The 21631-nt window shown below is 37.8% G+C and overlaps 1 protein-coding gene across 6 annotated transcripts in view; it reads right to left on the reverse strand.

Annotated features, from left to right (window-relative positions):
* dbn1 (drebrin 1) overlaps nt 1–21631 on the reverse strand; it is a 98069-nt gene that overhangs the window by 15583 nt on the left and 60855 nt on the right. For 3 of the 6 annotated variants that reach the window (XM_065287358.1, XM_065287363.1, XM_065287362.2), the window contains exons 2-9: nt 16393–16448; nt 7124–7236; nt 5187–5276; nt 3416–3562; nt 2601–2678; nt 774–925; nt 625–688; nt 290–340 (exon numbers count right to left, since the gene is read on the reverse strand). In XM_065287358.1, the coding sequence (XP_065143430.1) occupies nt 290–340; nt 625–688; nt 774–925; nt 2601–2678; nt 3416–3562; nt 5187–5276; nt 7124–7236; nt 16393–16448 (751 nt within the window). The remainder of the gene's footprint in view (nt 1–289; nt 341–624; nt 689–773; nt 926–2600; nt 2679–3415; nt 3563–5186; nt 5277–7123; nt 7237–16392; nt 16449–21631) is intronic. The other 3 variants (XM_065287360.2, XM_065287361.1, XM_065287359.1) reach the window with 3 other exon arrangements.

The raw sequence follows: 21631 nt of genomic DNA on the forward strand, positions 1-21631 counted from the left end.
CATGTTTACTCTTTAAATTAAGTCGTGGATGTAATGCCGTTACAAATAATAGCTTTAGATAAGCAGAGCTTTTTCTCGCACTGAATATCTTCCAGCACTACCATCACTGATGGCGGCATACAGTCCCAAAATAGCAAGAGGATTCCCACTGACCCATATGTAAACCCCATTGGAATACTGTATCCGTCAAATCTGCCCCACATGTACACTGTGAAGGGTCAGACCGACTCAGTTTATCTTTCATTTGAAAGCAGTCAGTGGAAAAATTAGGTGATGTTATGAACCTCACCTCAACCTCTGATTCCTTCTTGTCGCCAGGATCTTCATTGCTGGGTTCTGTCTGCAGAGAAGATCAACATACATTAATGTCCAGCAGGGGGCAGCACAAAATGAAATGTTAACTTTTATCCCTTTTTATAACAGATGTGTATTGAGTTGTTTGACACTGATTTGGTTAACAAATGAAGTTTTTGTGTAGAAACTTCTAAAGCATGCGGTCCAAATCCTCCTGGTGGGCGCAATGATCATAGTCAACAAGGCAACCTTTCGCTCACCACAAGTGAACCATCACGCATCTTGAAAGCATGGTTCAACCTTGGTTTACTGTATGCAAAGCACACGCACTCTTACAATCAGAAGTTGATTCCTGGCTTTCTCTTTGGCCTCCTCTTCCTCCAGCATCTTCTTCCTGTAGTCACACATATAAAAAAGCAGGGATATAAATAGCGTAACGCTGACGATAAGCTGTGGTGACACTGTGGTCTGTTTCTCACCTGTGTTCCTCGATCTGCTTCTCTCTCTCACGATATCTCTTCTCACGTTCCTCCTGCTCTTTCCTCTCCAGCTCCATCCTTTCTGCTTCAAAACGCTGTCGCTCTTCAGCAGCCTTCTTCCTCTCCTCCTCCTTTCTGATCTCCTCTTCCCGCTTTTATCCAGACACATCAAAATAAACTCCATTAAATTAATTTATAGCCATAATATTAACTATCAAATATCACTGCAAAAAATTACTTTCTTACATAGTATTTTTGTCTTGTTTTCAGTAGAAATATCTAAAAATTCTTAAATTAAGATGCATTTCTTGATTAGCATGATGATCCAAGAAATAAAACTGGTTTTTAGACCAAAAATATCAAATTTAAGTGAATATGTGCTTAAAACAAGCAAATAAATCTTAAATCTTAAGTTTACTTAAGTTTACACCCCATTAGCAGATATATTTGCTTGTTTAAAATGTTTTGTCTAAAAACTTATTTTCTTATGTCATTTTGCTCATCAAGAAAATACATCTTGATATTTCTACTGAAAACATACAAAAATACTATAATTTTTTTTTGCAGTGTAACATCTATACTGGTTTATGCATTAAACAATATTTTTATACTTTATTGTTATGTATTTCCAGATGAATATAAAGTCTATGGTCATAATATTAAGAATTAATTGAATTGTAAATGTAATGCTCTACCAATTTGTTTCTTTGTTACACTTAATATTAACGTATATTTAACACACTAATATTAACTTACATAATAAAACTATAATAAACTATGCATATAATGCACTGTCTGCTAATAATAAGCTTTTTTTTATTCAATTTACAGTAAGATTCTATACGTTACATCAAAAGTTAATTGAATAGGTCATTTTGGTTGATTTTAAGTTGTATTTTAGGTTGATTTTAGGTTGCATTTTAGATTGTATAAATGGCCATTAGTATCATGAATGAACAAGAATGATAGAATAAGAAAAAAGAAAGAGCTGGAAAATGAGCATATTTTCAAAAAAAGTGGAGTGTCCCTTTAAGAGGTACAATATTGTTTGTAACTAGGGATGCTTAACGATTAATCGCAATTAATCGATAGCAGAATAAAAGTTTTTGTTTACATCATATATATCTGTGAACTGTATATAATAACTTTGTATAAATAAATGCACACACATGCATGTATATATTTAAGAAATGTTTACATGTGTATATAATTTGTATATTTATTTATAATTTATATTATATATAAATATAAATACCTAATATATAAATATATTTTTTTCTTATAATTATGCATGCATGTGTGCATATTTATATAGACATAATTATTATACACAGTTCACACACATATATGATGTAAACTTTTATTCTGCTATCGATTAATCGCGATTAATCGTTAAGCAACCCTATTTGTGACCTTAGGCTCTGCACTGTTTTCAAATCACTGATAAAATTTTCATATATTTGTTACATTGACCTTGTTAACAGAAGGTCAGATTTCCTTGCTTTCATTGATGTTTGATGATTTGTAACACTATTAAATCTGGAACGAATACTTATTCATTTTTAAATAAATGCAAATGAGAAGAAATAGAAGATGTTTGGCCCCATGTATGTTGCAGAATTAAAACATTTTATCACTACAGCCATAATAAACAACCATATCTCATTGTGAAAGCATCACTTCCCCATTAATGTTAAAGCAAAAACACATGTCAACTTAACAGTCGTATTGTGCGCTAACACGGTTTATAGAGAGGTTTATGCTCTCAACCTTAAGAGTCAGACCGAGCATCTATGCGTCAGCAACCCAAAGGAATCAAATTTCTACCTTGGCTTGTTCCCAGAACTCCTCTCGATTGATTTTCTTCATCTCGATCTCCGCATTTGTCTTCTGGTAGGTGGTGCCCTGCGGCCAGGAGGAAAAGGGGAAGAGAAAGTTCAGGCCAATTTAATTGGACAGCCAGAGATGTTGATCCAAGTTGTGGGGGACATTATGGGGGCGGTTTCTTTTAACTTCCATTAATTATAAAGCCAGACAGAGAGCACACATAACTTACAGAAAGATCTAGAAACAGGATTTGTGATCTGGTACCACTAACATTATACTGTAAAAAATGAGTTGGTCTAATTTAATCAAGTAAGTTATCTCGTTGCGTTAGATTACTTAAGAGTTTCAACTTAAAAATATTAGTTAACTAAAAAAAATAATTAAAGTTGAATTAACTAAAATTCAAGGCAACCAGGTAACTTACTTTTTTTAAGTTAAACCAACTTAATTTTTGACAGTGTACTTGGTTCTACAACTGATAAAAGCTTCGAAGCATATAAATATAAAGTGAAGTACACAAAAAACAAAATGGTTGTTTGGATAAGACACACAAAAAAATCCCCAAGAAGAATCGTAATTATTTTAGAAGCATGTGAATCATTCACATTGTTCAACATTAATTGTTTCAGTTCCTCTGTATCAAAAATTGCTTTGAGAGGCTCTCAGCGCAAGAACACTTTGGTCTAAAAACAGCAACAAGGCTGTGGTCTTGTGTCAGACATCACATTTATACAGAGCCATTTTACAGACAACTTAATTTGACCCCTTTCCGGTACCCCATGTGCACAAATATACGCATGTAAGCAATTACGAACCACGTTTTCGCCGTTCTCCTCGTCTTTCATTCGCAGGCGGCTAAGGACCGGGCTGGCTACCGGAACTGTCCCATTGGTCAGCCTCTGTCCGATGGCTGAGGGATCGATGTCGTCCATACAGCTGGCATTGATGATGATGTCAACACCCTGAAGAGACAAAAAGACGAAACATAACTTCTATGCAAAAATGATTCATTTAACTGCAATTTTACTTAACATAACTCAAGTCTCCATTGTGCCTGAAGATTAAAATTGCACCACTATCTAAGCTTTAGTGAGCAATGCATCTTCATTTAAACCAGAAAGCACTGCTATGTGAATACCACCTCGAGTTATTTCAATAATTCAAAAAAGAGCATCTCATACTGTAAATGGACTTGCACTTAGATCAGTTCTGGATAAAACAGACTCCCTTTCAATCCCAAAAGCACAGTCTCTCACGTCGACCTTGGATGTTTCATCTACCTTAATACCTTTATTCTCTCTCTCTTTCTATCTCTCGCCCACGCACTCGCGTTGAAGAGATTGAGTGCTTTGAAAAGCCGAGCGGACCCCCATTCATAGCTCTCAAACAGACAGGCACCTCTGACACAATAGCCCAGAAAAGGGCTGTGTTAGTCATCTGAAAACATCTTCTACTGAATAATATTACCAGCTGTTAGGTACACGCACGCATACCGGAGACCCCCGAAGACCCACAAACATCACTTATGGTTTTGCAGTTATATCCTGGAATGCAGGACTGAATTCATGCTGCATGCTATTAATCAATACTATACAGACACAAACACTGATGGAGTATGATGGAGATGGTTGTGTTGCAAGCTTTGTGACAGCATGCATGAAACATGATCGTGCACTTTAATATAACTTGAGGAAAAAATCTATTTGGTCTCAGAGGACAAGGATGAAAAATGAGTCGTGGTTTACCCCAAAAGCAAAAAATAATTTGTGTTATGTATACAATTGACTCTTTCCCCGCCATTGACGAGTTATCAATATTTATGTTAATCTGCAATACCGCAAGTATCCACTAGATGGCGCTTACCCAATTTATAAAAAATTGAAGCCAAAAACGTTATTTAATAATTTTAAACTCTGTGTATGTTTTGATAATCGTTCTGAATCTGATCTCAAACTAAATTCCTTCACAAAAATGCAATTATTTCAGCTTTTTGCTAAAAATTTGTATTTGTAAAGAAAAATATCCATATTTAAGAGTTTATAAGCAGAGAAAAAAATATAGATAGGATGAAATGTTTTTCCCTCGTTTTGTTTGTTCGAAAGCAGAGGGTCTGTTATTTCGTTTGATATATTTGTATGTTTATATATTTTTAGAAGAAATTTTTCCTAGAAGGAATTTTGTAAAAATCCCAAAAATATTGGCGGGGAATGAGTTAAGCACATTGAATATAATATCTTGACATGTTTTCCTTTAGAGTTGCTTATCATTTTCATTATCAATGACTCTAATATCTTTTTTGATTTTGGGGCAAGATATGAATGGACATACAGTAACACCACAAGTCTCTAATATATAAGCTTCCAGACTTCGGGACGGATTCGCAGCTGAGTTGCCGACTTAAGCGCGAATCCAGCCAGCAGTCGTCTGCTTTCTTTAAGTTTAATAAGTTCTCTATTTCAACACAAAAACCTACAGTAGCAGCTAATATCACGACATCACATATGATGACAATGCCAGTGAGGTCATGTGGGGTTGAAATGGGTCATTACCTATTTGATAAAGGGTAGAAAAAGATGTTTGTTTTACCTTTGCGAGACCCACCTGGAAAAACTCGGCTATGTTGGCAACGTGGCTGGCGCAGGCGCACTTCCTGGCGTCTGGCACATCTTCACCAACCTGAACACAAAGCGTCACGCTTGCGTTTATTACACACGGTAGAACAATTCAGACTATTGAATAAAATCTGCAAGAGGTAATTGTCATAGATTAAACCCCTAGGTAGCCACGGCCACCCACTGAAGTGGAAATTGCGTTCTGCTGGAGACGGGCATGACGTGCGTGCCCATGCTTACAAATATACTCTTTAACAATTGAACTAACAAGCAGATTTCTCTCATCAGCTTCAATTCAATGTTATGCACTCACATCATTTAAACTAAATGCAATGGTGTGAAGAAACAAAGCAACAAAGGCTGAAGGTGAGGCTGCAGAATGCTTTTCCTACATATCAAGAGAATGCATACTTGTGTTTCATATGGGACTGTATGCCTGCTGACATTTACGCATTTAGCAGATTCTTATCCAAAGTAACTTACAAGGTACATTTTATCACTGTGTGCAATTCCTGAAATGAATGCGGTGTGCTTCAATCGCTTGAATTCTGTATGCAATCCAATACTCTGGTAATAACTATGAACTTGCAAATGGATCATCTGAATAAACCATCTGGCAAGCTGAAATCACGTTTTTTGGCTGGTTTGATATTTACTTTGTTCTGAGTGAGATTAACTACTGACTCAGTACACAGCTATATATGTTTGCGTTTCAATTTATCTTTACAAATCAAACCGCAATGAAGCCAAGAACATCACATGACCACTGTCCCTAACATCACAAGTACAAAACCTATTTTTAATTTAAAGTGTTTTTTATAGTTGAATAAAAAAAAGTACAATACTGTACCTTTTTTGTCACTGAGGTGGTACCTTTTTGTACCTTTATTGGTACTTTGAAATATTGACCTGTTTGGGTACAATATTATACCCTAAGAACCTATTGTTTACCTTTAAGGACCTATACCAGCAAAATGTTAGGGGTATAAAACATTGAAGGTCCTTAAATGGCGCTTTTCCATGGCATTGTACCCCACAGTTTGGTTTGGGTCAGGTCGGGTCAGCTCGCCTCACTTTGGCTTGGTTATCTTTTTCATTGAGTTTAGTAACACTTAAAAGTGGGCGGGATTATAGGGGTGTCGTTATATTGTGCTGTGACATCATACTAGCATTGTTGTACATTCCCATACATTTATTTATTTCTCAGTCCACCACAAATTTAAAGTTGACCACCACAAATAGATGTTTGCACATCGCGTTTATCACCATCTCTGTCTAACATGTCAGTTTCTGTACAAACACACTTGGCGTCGGTTGACGCGCTCCGCTGAGCTTCATTTAAGTTGCATTTAAGAATATATGTGGACGTGCACATCGCGAATGTGCTGCTGCAAACTGCAAGTTTGGAAAAAAACTGTTATGGTGTTCCTGATTCACAACCTGTGGATGTTTTCATCGCTAAAAGGGAGTTTGGGAAAGCACAGATGACAACATGTTTGCTCGAGACAGCGCAACCTAGCATGAAGGTAAAGCTAATCTTTATATTATAGTGATGACGATAGTAGTGACGCTTCTCTCAGACCAATCAGTGATCATCAGTGTTTTCACATCACGTTTTGGTATCAGCTCGGGACGCTTGGAACCCCGACCGAGGTGGTACAAATAAAAATATTGGGTACTACGTACTGCACACAGTGGAAAAGCTGACCCAAACCAAACCGTGGGATACTATGCAATGGAAAAGCGCCATTACTGTAACTTTTGATTTTTAACTAATAAACGTTTATTATTTTCTAGAAAGTTTGAATGTTGCATCATTTTTCCACTTAGCTTGAAATTTAGAATTTTGGTTGCACGACCTCTACTTTGATAGTTGAGCATCTCTTTTATGAATGTAAAGTCATCTCTTACCCAGTTGATGAGGATGTAGCGTGGCAGGGATGCTGTGGGATCCTTCAGGCTGCAGAAACCGTACATGATCCGGGTATTGTCGAAGTTGACGGCGATTTCAGCCAGGCCGCCATCTGTCAAACACATAATCATTCAAGTGAAGTGCACTGGATTCCTTATCATAAAGTAATCATCAAGTACAATAAAAAGACTATCTAAACATACAAGTGTAAAATGTATCAATTTTAATCATGCCTATGTTATCCAGGACCGATTGGTTAGTGAATGATTTTCATGAAAGGTGTGCATGTGCCAATAGGAGCTTAAAAGCTCAGTTGAGAGATGAGAGAGAGTCAGGTCTCTGGAGAGGATTGGATGGACATAAACACTGGTGGTGGAAGTTTATCCTGCTCCGGAAAGAGGAAACTAGACAAAGCGGCAGACACATAAACCCATTTCCAGCTGCCCACACAAACATTTTATTCAACGGGCATGATTTCACTTTGATTTGTCCCAAATCCACCTAGACTAAACTGAGCTAAACTACTCTGTTTAAAGTCATTTTTTTAAGGGCTTATTTAGTCTCAGGTTGAATGGTTGACAGTCTCAAGTCCCAAAAACATAGATTAATGGTAAAATTAATGTTAATGGTTAGAATTAACATATAGTAATTATTTTCATAGTTATTCTTGTTGTCCATTGGTTTGGACGCTAATGTATTAACTATATCTTTATGATCATTATCTTTTATAGTGTAAATGATTGTCCCAGAGTTTTGGACCACAAAGTTACAGGTGACATAGAATGATTGAACGAGGTATTTATTCTTGTTTTGTGATGTGACATGTAGACAAAAAAATTTTGTTTGGGTCTGTAATGCCTTAGAAGCTTCCTAAAAACCTCTCTCAGATAGCTCTATTAGAGTGGGGGATTTTAAACAAGTGGTTTTGCACCTATTTGGCTCCCCCTACTGGCTTAACTTGCATTCTCATTACTGATTGGCTGACTTTGCTGCCACTCAAAAAATGTAGCCAATTATTTTAAAGTGGAGGGGCAGTTAGATTCCTTTGATGTCGTAAGCATCAGTTTTTCAGATTGGGCCGTTTTCTGGCTGACATTTCTAAAAGAGGAATTTCTATGAGACTGAGGCTATATCCACACGAAGCCGGTGCATTCCCTATCCGATCATTTTTTTTCCTTGCTCTAAAAAAATAATCCGTAAACACGAAACCACTGAAACCGACTGAAAGCGGTGTAGTATATATGCCGGACCAGTATGGGGCGCTGTAATTCTGCCACAGATATACACTATACACGGAGAAGAAGACTTTGAGCATGCGCATAGCCAACGTATGGTGTTGTCCATTATCGCTTGTTGGTCACCACAATTGCATAGACGCAATAGATTTTGCTGTAATAAAGCTAGTAGGCTTTAGTAGCTTCTGTAGCACGAACACAATCACGTAATCCGCCGTTATTGTTGTTTCTGTTACGTGGGACGCTTCCGACACGTGATGTGATGACGTTTTCGCTTCACAAAATATACGGATTGGCTGTACAGACGAAACCGCAAGGGTGTCGGTTTCAGATTTTTCCACTTTAGGACCAGGTTTCAAAAAATAGCGGTTTCACTCTCTGAAATCGCCGGATCCGTGTGGATGAAACGCCAATACGATAACAAATTTATGCGTATACAGTGATTCGCGTCTCCGTGTGGACAGCCCCTGAGATGTTTAGCATGTCTAGCACTTTTTGTATGTTCATGAATGCGGGTAAACTACCAATATTCAACACAAACAAGGTAAAAATTATTTTTCATTCTCTGTCCCCTTTAAGGGGGCGTGCACACCAAAGCTTATACACCTGCTTTCAGCATATGTTTTCAATTGTTTGAAAAATATTCAACTTTGGGTGAAAAGATCAGCTCGTCAATGTCAGTTCTCACACAGCCGTCCAATCACAGTAAAGGAAGGGTGGGACAAATATCACAACAACCAACCGTCGCATCATACAACGACTGATAAACAAAGCAGAAGCATCAAAGCAACCAAAGCGCTTAGCTGAAGAAAGCTGGCAGTCGGCTGAAATAAATCTGTCCCCCGGGTGTAATAAAGCTTTGGTGTGCACGCATTCCCCTAACATGCAATAAAGATGCAATCCGTGATATTTTTCAGTTAAAACAATCTGTTGTAAATACTTAAAAAATAAGTGTTCAATCTCCTTACTTAACTAAGATGCACAACTGTAAGCTTATAGTAATGATTTATGATTTGCTCGTTCGGTTTGGATTTCTTGGGAAATATAACTTATTGCATGATTACATGAGTCCGTAAACAAAAAAGGACCCGGCTACTATAGCACGTGTGTGCTGCTGGAGACGCTGAAGAGTTTGTAGCTTGTTTAAACTCGTCATCTAGATGGAGCCGTTTAATCTGTAAAGTATTAAGCAACAATCATCTGGAAAATTTCATGTAAACATGTCAATTTTTTCCAGCCTTGCATGTGGAAAATCATCTGTTGTTAAAACAATGAAAGCTCAAACTGTGGAGTCTCCAGTTAAAAAGAGAACACGACAGAGCTTGTGCTAAAACAAAAGTTAATTTTAGCAAGACTTTTTTAACATCTGAAGGGATTAAATACTGGAGCAGAGATGTTTTTTCCTCTAAACAGGTTAGACATCAGTAAAGTGATTTATGTTGAACACACACGTTTTCATTTAGTCAGAACTACAGATGTTCATTTCAGTAAATTTCAGTAATTTTCCAGACCGACAACCACAGCTTGTTTTTGTTTTGTTTTTCAAGTTATTTTTGCACCATTTTACCCTTATCTGATAGACATTTAAGAAAACGACAGGATGGAGAGAGGGGTATGGGATCGGCAAAGGACCTCGTGCCGGGATTCGAACTTAGGTCGCCTCAGCTTGGTAACCGAGCATTAACCGTTAACTGGAAAGATTTTAATATTAAATTGTCATTGAGTAAAAATAAAGTTGACGGTTGTCAGTGACCCGGTAAAAAAACTAACATTTTATTTAATTTAAACGTGCAAACAGCAGCAACAGATCAACAACAGAACCAGGATTAAAACATTATTCAATTTCCACACAACATTACATGAACAAAGACCACATGATCAGTCCAGAGGATTAATATCCAAAGAGAGCAAATCTACCACAGTGGCCATTTCTAAACAGGGCACATTTCAAAAAGTGCGCGCAAGACGGAGATGGACCGTGTCATCTTGCACACACACGCGCATCTCAATGCAGTTTTCAAACCATACTAAAGCATGGACACATATGCAGTAACAATGATTCCTTACACAAATGATTACTTTACCAGACCTTCAGGCCATTCACAAATTAAGGATAGAAAAGTGCGGAATGTCTAAAGGGACGTGATGACATGCACCGTGCGTTAACAATTTTTTTTAAAGGGACACAAGGCAGCATTTTTATGTTAATAAATCATCTTCGTAAGTCAGTTTATGGTTAAATAACCTGACGAATGAAGACTTTCTCGCCCGCCCCTACCGTCTGTAGGACGAATACCCCACTTGCAAGTTCGCTGTATCTGACCCAGTGTCCTTCAGTCTCGCAAAGTCTCAGATATCGCGAGAAACAGGATCACTTTACGGCAAACAACACAGAGGCAGGCGAGCGAAACACGGCTAGCGATTGTTGCAAATGGCAGAGCCGGGGAAGAAGCAACGAAAACCCTTGACGGAAGATTCCAAGAAAAGAAAAAGAGCTTCAGACCTAATATATATATTAAAACTGCAAGCAGTGATAGAAGGGCCCTCGCACACCTGACACCGCCACGCCGTGGCATGAGAAGAATTAAAGGGAACAGTAGTAAATAGGCATTTAAGCATGTAAACATAGGTGAACCATTTAAAAGTGTAGTATAATGTGCCACATTTCCTGTTGCTAATTACAAATGACAGCGAGGTAGCATCGTGTAAGATAGCATGAGAGAGAGAGAGAGAGAGTGAGTGAGCGAGTGTGTGTGTGTATGAGTGACTACATGTAAATATTGGCACGTAGATGTGTTCTGTCCAGGACTCTTATCAATATTAATCAAAAATTGTGCGCAAGTCATAATCCATCCGGTCTCATGTTTGTAAATTATCTTCACCAAGCAATCGCAGTATGACATCAACTTGCATTTGTAGTCCACAAAGGTAATAAATCTAAGAAATGATCATATATTCTTAGATGTTTACATCGGCTTCATGGAAGAGAACGATCCGCGATTGTTGTTTCCACTAAAATATTCACACTGCGGTGTACACCCGTGTTAAAACTCCATAGTATGTGTGAGCTCGCTTTTAGTTTTAGTTTCAGTCTCTCCGTATCCGAACAAAAAATCCACTCGCTCTGTGTCCATCTGACAAAACAATCCACTCGCTCTGTGCTCGTCCGACAAAACAATCCACGTAGCCTACTCCGTTTTCTGAATAAATATCTTCCTTTAATCCTGTGTATCATTTAAATCCAACAGAAAACAAACAATATATGACCAAAGAGCGCAGTCCCTGTGGCAAGCTTCACAAGCTGTGTTCCAATTCAAGTGCTGCACCCTACTAAGCATGCAATAAAAGGTGAGCACTTGCCCATTCAAGGCGCTCAGAAGTTCGCGAAGAGAACTGAAATGAGACGGTCTAACCTTCGGAGGACCCATAATTTGCCTCATCTGCTGCACACGCATCGTGCCTGTCAGCAGGACACAGCGGAGACGTTTCTAACTTATTAAAATAAATATGAAATCAGAAAAATTATAATTTATTTTAGAAAATTTGACATGTTGACACAATTGTCTCCAAATTTTTAAAGAGACACTACACAATTTTAACACATTTTATATTTTTGTAAACATGCAGAATATTTGTCTAAATGGTCAAAATGATATACATAAATAAACTAAGTTTAAATATTAAGATAATTTCTAACAAAAATATTCAAAGGTTGAATCTAAAGCAAAATAGGCTCCTACAGTATAAGAAGCAGACATAAAAGTAACTTAAAAGTTACTTTTCTAAGTAACTAATTACTTTTGATATACAGTAACCGGTAGAGTAATTCAGTTACTTTTAAAAGAAGTAATTAGTAACTGTAACTAATTACTAATTTTTTAGTAACTTGCCCAACACTGGTGACTATTGACATGTAGATGTGTTCAGTCCAGGACTCTTATTAATCATGTGAAGTTAGGGAAAGATCGGACATTGCATAATCAGTGTAAACACGTCACTTCCTGTTGCCAGCTGGTGGCGCTATAACCATAAGTGACTAATGACATGTAGATGTGTTCAGTCCAGGACTCTTATTAATCATGTGAAGTTTGGGACAGATCAGACATTGCATAATCAGTGTAAACATGTCACTTCCTGTTGCCAGCTGGTGGCGCTATAACCATAAGTGACTAATGACATGTAGATGTGTTCACTCCAGGACTCTTATTAATCATGTGAAGTTTGGGACAGATCAGACATTGGATAATCATTGTAAACATGTCACTTCCTGTTGCCAGCTGGTGGCGCTATAACCATAAGTGACTATTGACATGTAGATGTGTTCAGGTCATGACTCTTAGCAGTCATGACTCTTAGCAATCATGTGAAGTTTGGGACAGATCGGACACTGTATGCCTGAGTTCCAGCAACCTGTTTCATAGCGAAACATCAAACTTTGGCTGGCCGAAACAGACACAAATTTTAATATAGAATCAAATCCTTCGCAATTTAGCCTCACAAAGGCCTTAAGATGAGACTTGCCAAATATGATGATGATCCGACGAAAACTGTAGGAGGAGTTAGTTAAAGTATGACTGCTGGAAATGAGAAAAACTGAGACAAAATCTGAGAAATAATTCAAAATAGCTGACTTCCTGTTTGGTTTAGGGCGTTGCTCCAAGAGACTTTTTTGTAGGGCTTGTAATAATACATGAGCATACCGAAATTCGTACATTTAAGTTAAACACAGTCCAAGGGCTGCTTCATTCAATATTTGAAAGTGGCGCTAAAACATGTTCCTTCAGGTTGCCAGCTGGTGGCGCTATGGCTATAAATGAAAATTGTTATGTAGATGTGTTCAGGTCAGGACTCTTAGCAATCATGTGAAATTTGGGACAGATCGGACACTGTATGCATGAGTTCCAGCAACTTCCTGTTTCATTGGAAAACATCAAACTTTGTCGGGCCAGAACCGACACAAATTTTTACGTAGAGTCAAATCCTTCGCAATTTAGCATCACAAAGGCCTTAAGATGACACTCACCAAATATGAAGATGATCCGACGAAAACTGTAGGAGGAGTTAGTTAAAGTATGACGCCTGGAAATGACAAAAACTGCGCCCAAATCACAAAAATAACTCAGAATAGCTGACTTCCTGTTTGGTTTACGGCTTCGCTCCAAGAGACTTTTTTGTAGGTCATGTCATGCTACAGAAGCGTACCGAATTTCGTAATTGTACGTCAAACACAGTCCGAGGGCTGCTTCGTTGAAAATTTGTAGGTGGCGCTATAGAGCCATTTTCCCACGCTTAATTCTAAAGCCTACACCACATGTAAATTTTCATCACTCTTGACATCTGTGCAAAATTTCATGAGTTTTCGAGTATGTTTAGGCCCTCTAAAGTCCCGCTGAAGTCGGAGAAGAAAAAGAAAAAAAATAATAACTCCTTGAAGAACAATAGGGTCCTCACACCCCGGTGTGCTCGGGCCCTAATAACTCCTTGAAGAACAATAGGGTCCTCACACCCCGGTGTGCTCGGGCCCTAATTAGGGTGACCATACGTGCCATTCTTCCTGGACGCGGATTTCGGGTGGGTCTTCCGGAAGTCATATTTGTCGACCGCATACATCATAGAGGATTATTATTATTATTACAGAAAAGCAACAGTTACATTTTAAGGTAAGAATGAAACTACGATTGCATGTCTAATGTTTTTAACTAATTGGCGTATGGTGTCAACAAATACGACTTCCGGAAGACGCACCGAAATCCTGGCAAGGATGCATCTGGGAAGAATGGCACGTATATCTATATATATCTATATATATATATAGATATATATAGGTAGATAGACGGATAGATAGACGGATAGATGTAGAAGGATAATATTTGTCTAAAGCTATATTAGTAAGTTCTATATGTTCATCTGGACGAATTACGTTTTCCCTTTGCTTGTTTTTATATGTTTTTTATTCATTTATAATTATATTATTCTCATGCCCACTCTCCCAATAAAAAACAAAACACGAAAGCAGTAGTTTGCCTCGTTCACATCGGTTGTTCACTGTAAAAATACTATTATGCATGACAACACAATAAAAATAAAAAATCAGTTGGAAAGGAAATATTACTTACCTAACTTAACTTACATAACTTACATTACTGGATTGGAAATAAGCTAATAAACTGTTACTGGTTACGAGGGGGGAGGGACAACAGTTCGTTTTTATGACAGTGTGTTTGAAAGCATTTACTTCCAGACACTAGGGGGAGCTTGTAAAGAAATAATACGCAGACTTGCCTGGTTTCCCTTTAAACTGATAATATTAATAAGTCCTAAATTCAACCATATCCAGTCAATATAAACATCTACTAGGGATGTCAATTTATGCAATTTCTCATATTCGATGATCGTTTGAAATTAACGATCAATCAATCGAATAATCGTTAACTAATACTGCAACAAGCCTTTACTGCAGTCGCATATAGCAAAGACATAAAAGTGTGTGTAAAAACGGCAGCATCCTCACGCCGATTTAAAGATTTTTACTTTGTATAAATAACATGCTAGTGGGCTTGTAAAATGAGTTAATGTAGTTGGTGTTTTGATAAAATCATCAATGTAAACTTATCTTGTAATGAAATATAATGACTAATAGACACCGTGTATAACTCCACCTCACATCTGGTAACAGTCGCATGCAAGTCCATGGGTACATGACATGTCAAAATAAAAGTTTCATTATCATCAAGTGTTATTTTTCTCAGCTTAGACCTGCGAAGTACTTTCAGCAAAGATGCTTATAATATGGAGATGGCAACCTTACAGTAGAAAACATGCAACAGTCAACTTGGCTAGCGTGTAGCGCCTCAGCCACTCAATAATGATCAGTGATATATGTTGCGGGCATTCAAAGTGTAACGACAGTCAGTTACAGTTTACATTTTACAGTTTCTTGCCAGAATATGAGATTACATTTTAATATGTCCATTAAAAACGGCTTCTGGTCTCCTTCTCTGTGAATAGCAGCATTAGCAGCATCGCTAACCTTGCAGGCTTTCCTGAAGAGGGTCTTTTCTTTAAGTATCCTAACCGTATTTGCATTTTCTGTATCGGACCCTATCAGATTAAATATGGAAGCCATTTCATTGCATTGACAGCCAGCCTCATCTCTCATGACGTTAAAAAGCCCAGGTGTGTGTTTGGCATCAAGCATTGTTGTGATCATGGCTAGTTTAGCTTCTGCATGCTCGCTTCATTTTTTATCCAGCTGTATGTGTTTTGCACAGGCGCCACGGACACACGTGCATGACCTGGCTTTTTCGACAATCATTAAGTTTTATCGATTTAATTCTTATTGACAATTAATTGAAAATCTAACATCAGATTTATCCATATGCATGTACACAAAATTACTATGCAAATAACTTCAATTTTATGGCGACAAAGAAGAGAAAGTAATAGGCTGCATGATAAAAGCACAAGTTTCTTTACAACTGAATGATATAACAATTTTACTAAGAGTACATTTATACTCTTTGAATAAACGTCGCAGGAAACCTCTTGGTTTCCGCGACTAATATAATTCTGAATGGTTTTCCTGTGTGCTAATAATAAGCTCTCCATCAGCCACAGAGTGAATGATTGTCATTAGTCTACAATGACAGCTTTACCTCCACCACTTCTACCAGACGACATCATTACATAAATAACAGTCCAGCGCGGTGAGATCTGAACTGCTTTTGTTTATTGAATCTGCTCATAGACGGTTAGATTACAGTCTATTCAGGCTTATGGTTAGATGCGGTGCAAATTATTATAGACCTTTGTCTTTGCCCAACATCAGTAGCGCTAATGTCGAATTTAATGCGCTTGGCCTTTGTCATGACAAAATCACACGATCTTCCCAGCAACATCATGATACATCAACAATGCAAATGAATATCATCAGTCAAAACTGACAGGATTATTGCTTGTGCATGACTGGATTCTGGTCGGTTATTATTAGATCATCTATATTTGGAGAGGAAGTATGTTGAGATGTCGCCTACCTCCTGAAGCAGACAGGATTAGATCATTACTGTCATCTTCATATGTGTATAATGCCCTGTAGAGAAGAAAAAAGACATTTTGAATAAGACATGTTTTCACTCAAATTAAAGCATGAATAAATGTTATGCTAAATTACAGATGAGATACTCAAAAACAATTATGAAGGATGCTACAAGGTTTTTGTGCACCACCACCACCATGATGTTAATGTGATGCAAATGATTGCCAGGGTGATGCTACTCAGTTGCCAAGGTGTTCAAAGTAGGTTTCTTTTTACGGTTTCTAGGGTGTTCTGGGTTGTTGCTAGACGGTTTCAGCAGTAACAACATAAACAAATGGCTTTCATGAAACAAACGTAACTTCCTGTAAACTCTGCCAATCAGCAGCCTGATTTGATGATTCACATGATATGATACTTAGTCTAATTTAGTTTGATTCTTTAGTTTGATACCTAGTGATGGGGTTTGCTCAAATCCTTAAGTATGATCAATAATAAAAGTCAAACTTTTAAGTACCATCGTGTTTTTTTTTTTTAAATTACTTATTATTTATAATAATTATTGGTTGAATGTGCTGAGAAGTACATGTCCTTATTTACCTGTTGTTTAAGTTTTGTATGTATGTATAGACGGTTTCATCGGACGCACGTGCACTGACACAATACACGTCTGCATCCGAACTTTACTTCCGGATTCGTTTTTTTAATGATCTGACTAGTTGCTAAACTGATCTCTTGAACAAATGCTTCGTCGAAAATAACAAATGTTTTGGTGTCCTAGGTAATCTATGTGTTGTTTTTTGCTTGTTTATAAATAAACTACGTTTAAAGATCTTTGTTGTTATTTATTCTTAGCGGAGTTTACCGGAAGTTACGTGCAGACCACGACAGCCGCTTGTTTATGTTGTTACTGCTGAAACTGTCTATAAACTGTATACATACTTTACTATATATACACTATATATGTATATTTTTTGTATTTTTTTTATTGTATTACATGTTCAAATAAACTTATTAAACTAAACTAAAAACATGAAACAAAATAGAATAAACTTATCCACCAGCACTTTAAGCTCAAAGTAATCAAAGTTTATAAAACTACAACCCATCCTCTTTAAAAGCTTTCATCTTCACTGTTTTGAGCTACTAGGGCCCCAAACACACTGGAATGCATACTTTTACTATCCAGAGGGGCCAAAAGAGTCCACACAGGGTCAAGGGTGCTGTTAGCTTGAAGGAGAAAATGCCATTATCGTCCGTCACATGAAAGCATAGCGCAGGAAAAAAAAATGAGGACCACCAGCTATGCGCGACCATTACCCTTTTTATTCTCGATAAAAAGAAAAGTTTGAACAGTTTTTCAGAAATATTTCTAAATAAGAGATGGAGTCCCCATGAAATAAAAATGACAAATCTTTTTTTCATTATAAACTAAAAATCTGTTTTGGTCATTATTATTATTTTGTTCAAATTATACGCTCCCATTATTTTAAATCAAAATCTGGAAATGTTTTTCCTCGCTCCTGTGGCGATCATTCTCTGGTGACGTCAGCTAGTCATCTTGGGCAGACCCCACCCCCATTTGTTAACTCCGCCCCCTCCAACTGTCCATCTGATGCGAGTTCCATTTCTGAATGAAATGCCTACTTTTCTATATCCCGTCAATTCAGAGTGGAAACACTAGCGATGCCCACTATTTTCCTCTTATGTAATTCACTCTGAAATATATGTGAGTACAAGTAGAGATATGGTATTAAAAGACAACAAGGTAAAAACCTAGTCAATAATTTGATCAAGCTCACAAGATACTCATAATGTGGTCACAATGTGTGGGTCACAGTGATCTAAAAGTGTAACCACACTGCACACTCACTGTGAGCTCAAACTAACCCCATAAAGCAGGGGTCCCCAACCTTTTTTTCACCACGGACCGGTTTCAGCTTTAAAAAAATTTCGCGGACCGGGGGTGAGATTGGGGGGGGGGTGATTGGGGTCGCTGAGTTGCTGTTCAAACGTGCTGAAAATCCTCCTTTTCGAAATGTAAGTTTTAAACAGAAGTAAAGATAACAACCATGCATTAGGAAAATTAATAATTGCTTTATTTAGGCTATAGTATATTTTCTATAGACGTGTAAAACCATATTTTGGCGGATTGTTTTTTACTTTTTGTTTTTACTAGTTTGCCTGTCCATTTAGTCTTAATAATTAATGGAACCTAAATGAACTTGGCTTGCTGTTCTCGAAGGCTGCTCGAATCTTGGTCGGGCTCGAGCCCCAATTCCAAGTAACAGAAGAGAATAAAAATGCAGTGAAGGAGGAGAGATGCCAGAAGAATTGCGGCTGGGCGCAGAGGCACGGAGACTCACGTTTACCATGATTAATGATGATTGACAAGTTTAGGTTCCTTTCAAACCTACGTTAAAAGTGTAGCCGTTAAAATATTATTAGCCTTATAGTTTATTTTGATCATGGTGCTACGATCAATGGATAATTCTGAAGTTGTTTTAAAGAAGAATAAAATAATTACTTTTCAGTCGTTTGCGCTGTCACACATTTGAACGTCTCCGCATATGTACATCATTGCGACGTACATTTGCAAATGATTCATAAAGTCATTCCTCCGCAATTCTTTGATCGATTGTGTTTTAGAAGTACTGTATGCTCAAACTCTAATGACAGCAATGTGATCGCTGATGCGCTGGTAGAGAGAGAGAGAGGCGGAGAAAAAGAGAGAGAGCGCGGCTCTGTTCAAAAGTGGAAATGATTGATGTTATTTGAAGTCGGCTCTTACAGTACAAAATACCCGATTAAGCTATTACGTGGCTATTATACACATTTTTTCGGGACGTTCTTGCACCAACAGTAACAACATAAACAAGTGGCTTTCGTGGTCAACACGTAACTTCCGGTGAACTCTGTCAAGAATAAATAGTCCTTTTAAAGTAGTTTATTTATATAACAAGCAAAATAAATAACACGTAGATTACATAGGAAAGAAAATATTTGTTATTTTTAAATTTTTTATTGCGTCACCACATGTATCTGCATGGTGTGTGTGTATATACCATATGAAATGTCAAGACATGGTTATGACATCAAGAAGCCTATAAATAAAGGTTATAGATGACGTCTCGGGCACATGTTTCCAATTAGCAAAAGTTAGCATATTAGCTTATGCTTTATGGCAGAGGTCCCCAACCACCGGGTCGCGACCCAGTACTGGGTCGTGGACAAGTTGCCACCGGGTCGCGACCCGGTGGTTGGGGACCTCTGCCATAAAGCATAAGCTAATATGCTAACTTTTGCTAATTGGAAACATGTGCCCGAGACGTCATCTATAACCTTTATTTATAGGCTTCTTGATGTCATAACCATGTCTTGACATTTCATATGGTATATACACACACACCATGCAGATACATGTGGTGACGCAATAAAAAATTTAAAAATAACAAATATTTTCTTTCCTATGTAATCTACGTGTTATTTATTTTGCTTGTTATATAAATAAACTACTTTAAAAGGACTATTTATTCTTGACAGAGTTCACCGGAAGTTACGTGTTGACCACGAAAGCCACTTGTTTATGTTGTTACTGCTGAAACCGTCTATAGGCCTGTATAAAATATTCTGTAGAAAGTGTCCTAAATACGATCCTATTGTCATTCTTATAATATTTCTTAGAAATTATGGGTAAGAAGGGTGAGGTTCGTTTTCCAGACATATGTGTGCTGTCCTGCTATGACAGAGTGAGTGTCCCGTGCCCTCACATCGTGAACATGAAATGAGCGCACATTGAGTGTACCATGACCTCACAGCGAGTGTGCTGTGACCTCACATCATGACCATAGGATGAGTGTACTGTGAGTGTGCTGACGCATCGTATCGTCACATCGTAGCAATAGTATGTGTTGGCAATAGCTATTTACCTCGATAAACAACTTTTGGTAGCCTTCAGATTTCCCCAGTAGATAAATAACTAGTTGTACCTTAGTGGGAGGGTCATAACAACTGACTAGAAACGAATGACCTTAGCAATGCGGAGGAAACGTAACGTTGACTCGTAAGAGAGAGAGAGAGAGTAATTCTCCACGATGATTGGCCAAGAAGATCCTGTATAATGTGAGAAGATATTATTATGGCTAGAAGGGATACAGCAACAACCAAAATCACATGAAATCTCACCGGATGAGCGTTGTTTCTATCCTAATCCTACCACCAAACCCTCTATGTGAAGAACTGACCGTGGATGCTTAGAAATAAAAAAGCAGAACACGTTTAAATTACTTGGTGCATTTTAGTGTCAGAAATAAAGGTACCAATTAGGTACGAAATGTACATCTGAGGTACCAGTATGCATCTTTAAAGTACCAGTATGTACCTTTAAGGTTCAAATATGCACCCTTTAGGTACAAAGGTTTACTTTTTTTATAGGGTACTGCCCCAGTGACAGCTTTTATACCTTTATTTCTGAGAGTCTACGTATCTACAATTGGATTAATTTCTCGAAGAGTTTTAAAGTAAAAAATATTTGTTATATATAAATCTATACATGACGAGTGATGATTGTTTGTATTGAAAAACAAACACCACTAATACAAGTTTGCTAATGAAAAACTTTGTGAGGATGTGCATCACATGGTTGAGCATTATGTGGGTCCAGTAAAGAAAGAGCTCGGAAAACCCACAGCATCATGTCCGATTACTCGGATCCCACTGTTATTACGTTGATTATAGAGTAGCTGCAAATATGTCATGTGCTCTCTGGAAAATATATACTGTACCCTGAAGCACCAAAATAGACCTACTTGACTACGCTCTAATTGTTTTCCATCCGAGTGGTCCCACAATTAAACATCTAGGCCAAAATCCTCAACTCTTGCCTTAACCAAATAATCCTGTATGAGATCGGTTGCTCTTTCATCACTCCTGCCCAAACCATTTCCCCTTCGCCTGCTAACAATCTCAACTCCCTGCACTAAAGGACCCACGCCTCGGCAACCAAATGTGACCCGTCCCTCCCGGGCCCCAGCCCTTGAGTCATTCATTAGCTCATTCAGAGCTCGTCTCACATTCATCCTGGCCAACACGAGCTAGAAAAAAACAGCTAAACATGCCACAGTTGGAAACGCATGGTGGGAGGAATAATGCTGAAGATGTCAGTGTCACTAAAACTATCAGAGAAAATACAGGAATGAGGTGCAACGTTTGTCGTTGTGCTTCTATAAATAATGGCATTT

This window comes from Paramisgurnus dabryanus, chromosome 18 (genome assembly GCF_030506205.2).
Source record: "Paramisgurnus dabryanus chromosome 18, PD_genome_1.1, whole genome shotgun sequence".
Classification (NCBI taxonomy): domain Eukaryota; kingdom Metazoa; phylum Chordata; class Actinopteri; order Cypriniformes; family Cobitidae; genus Paramisgurnus; species Paramisgurnus dabryanus.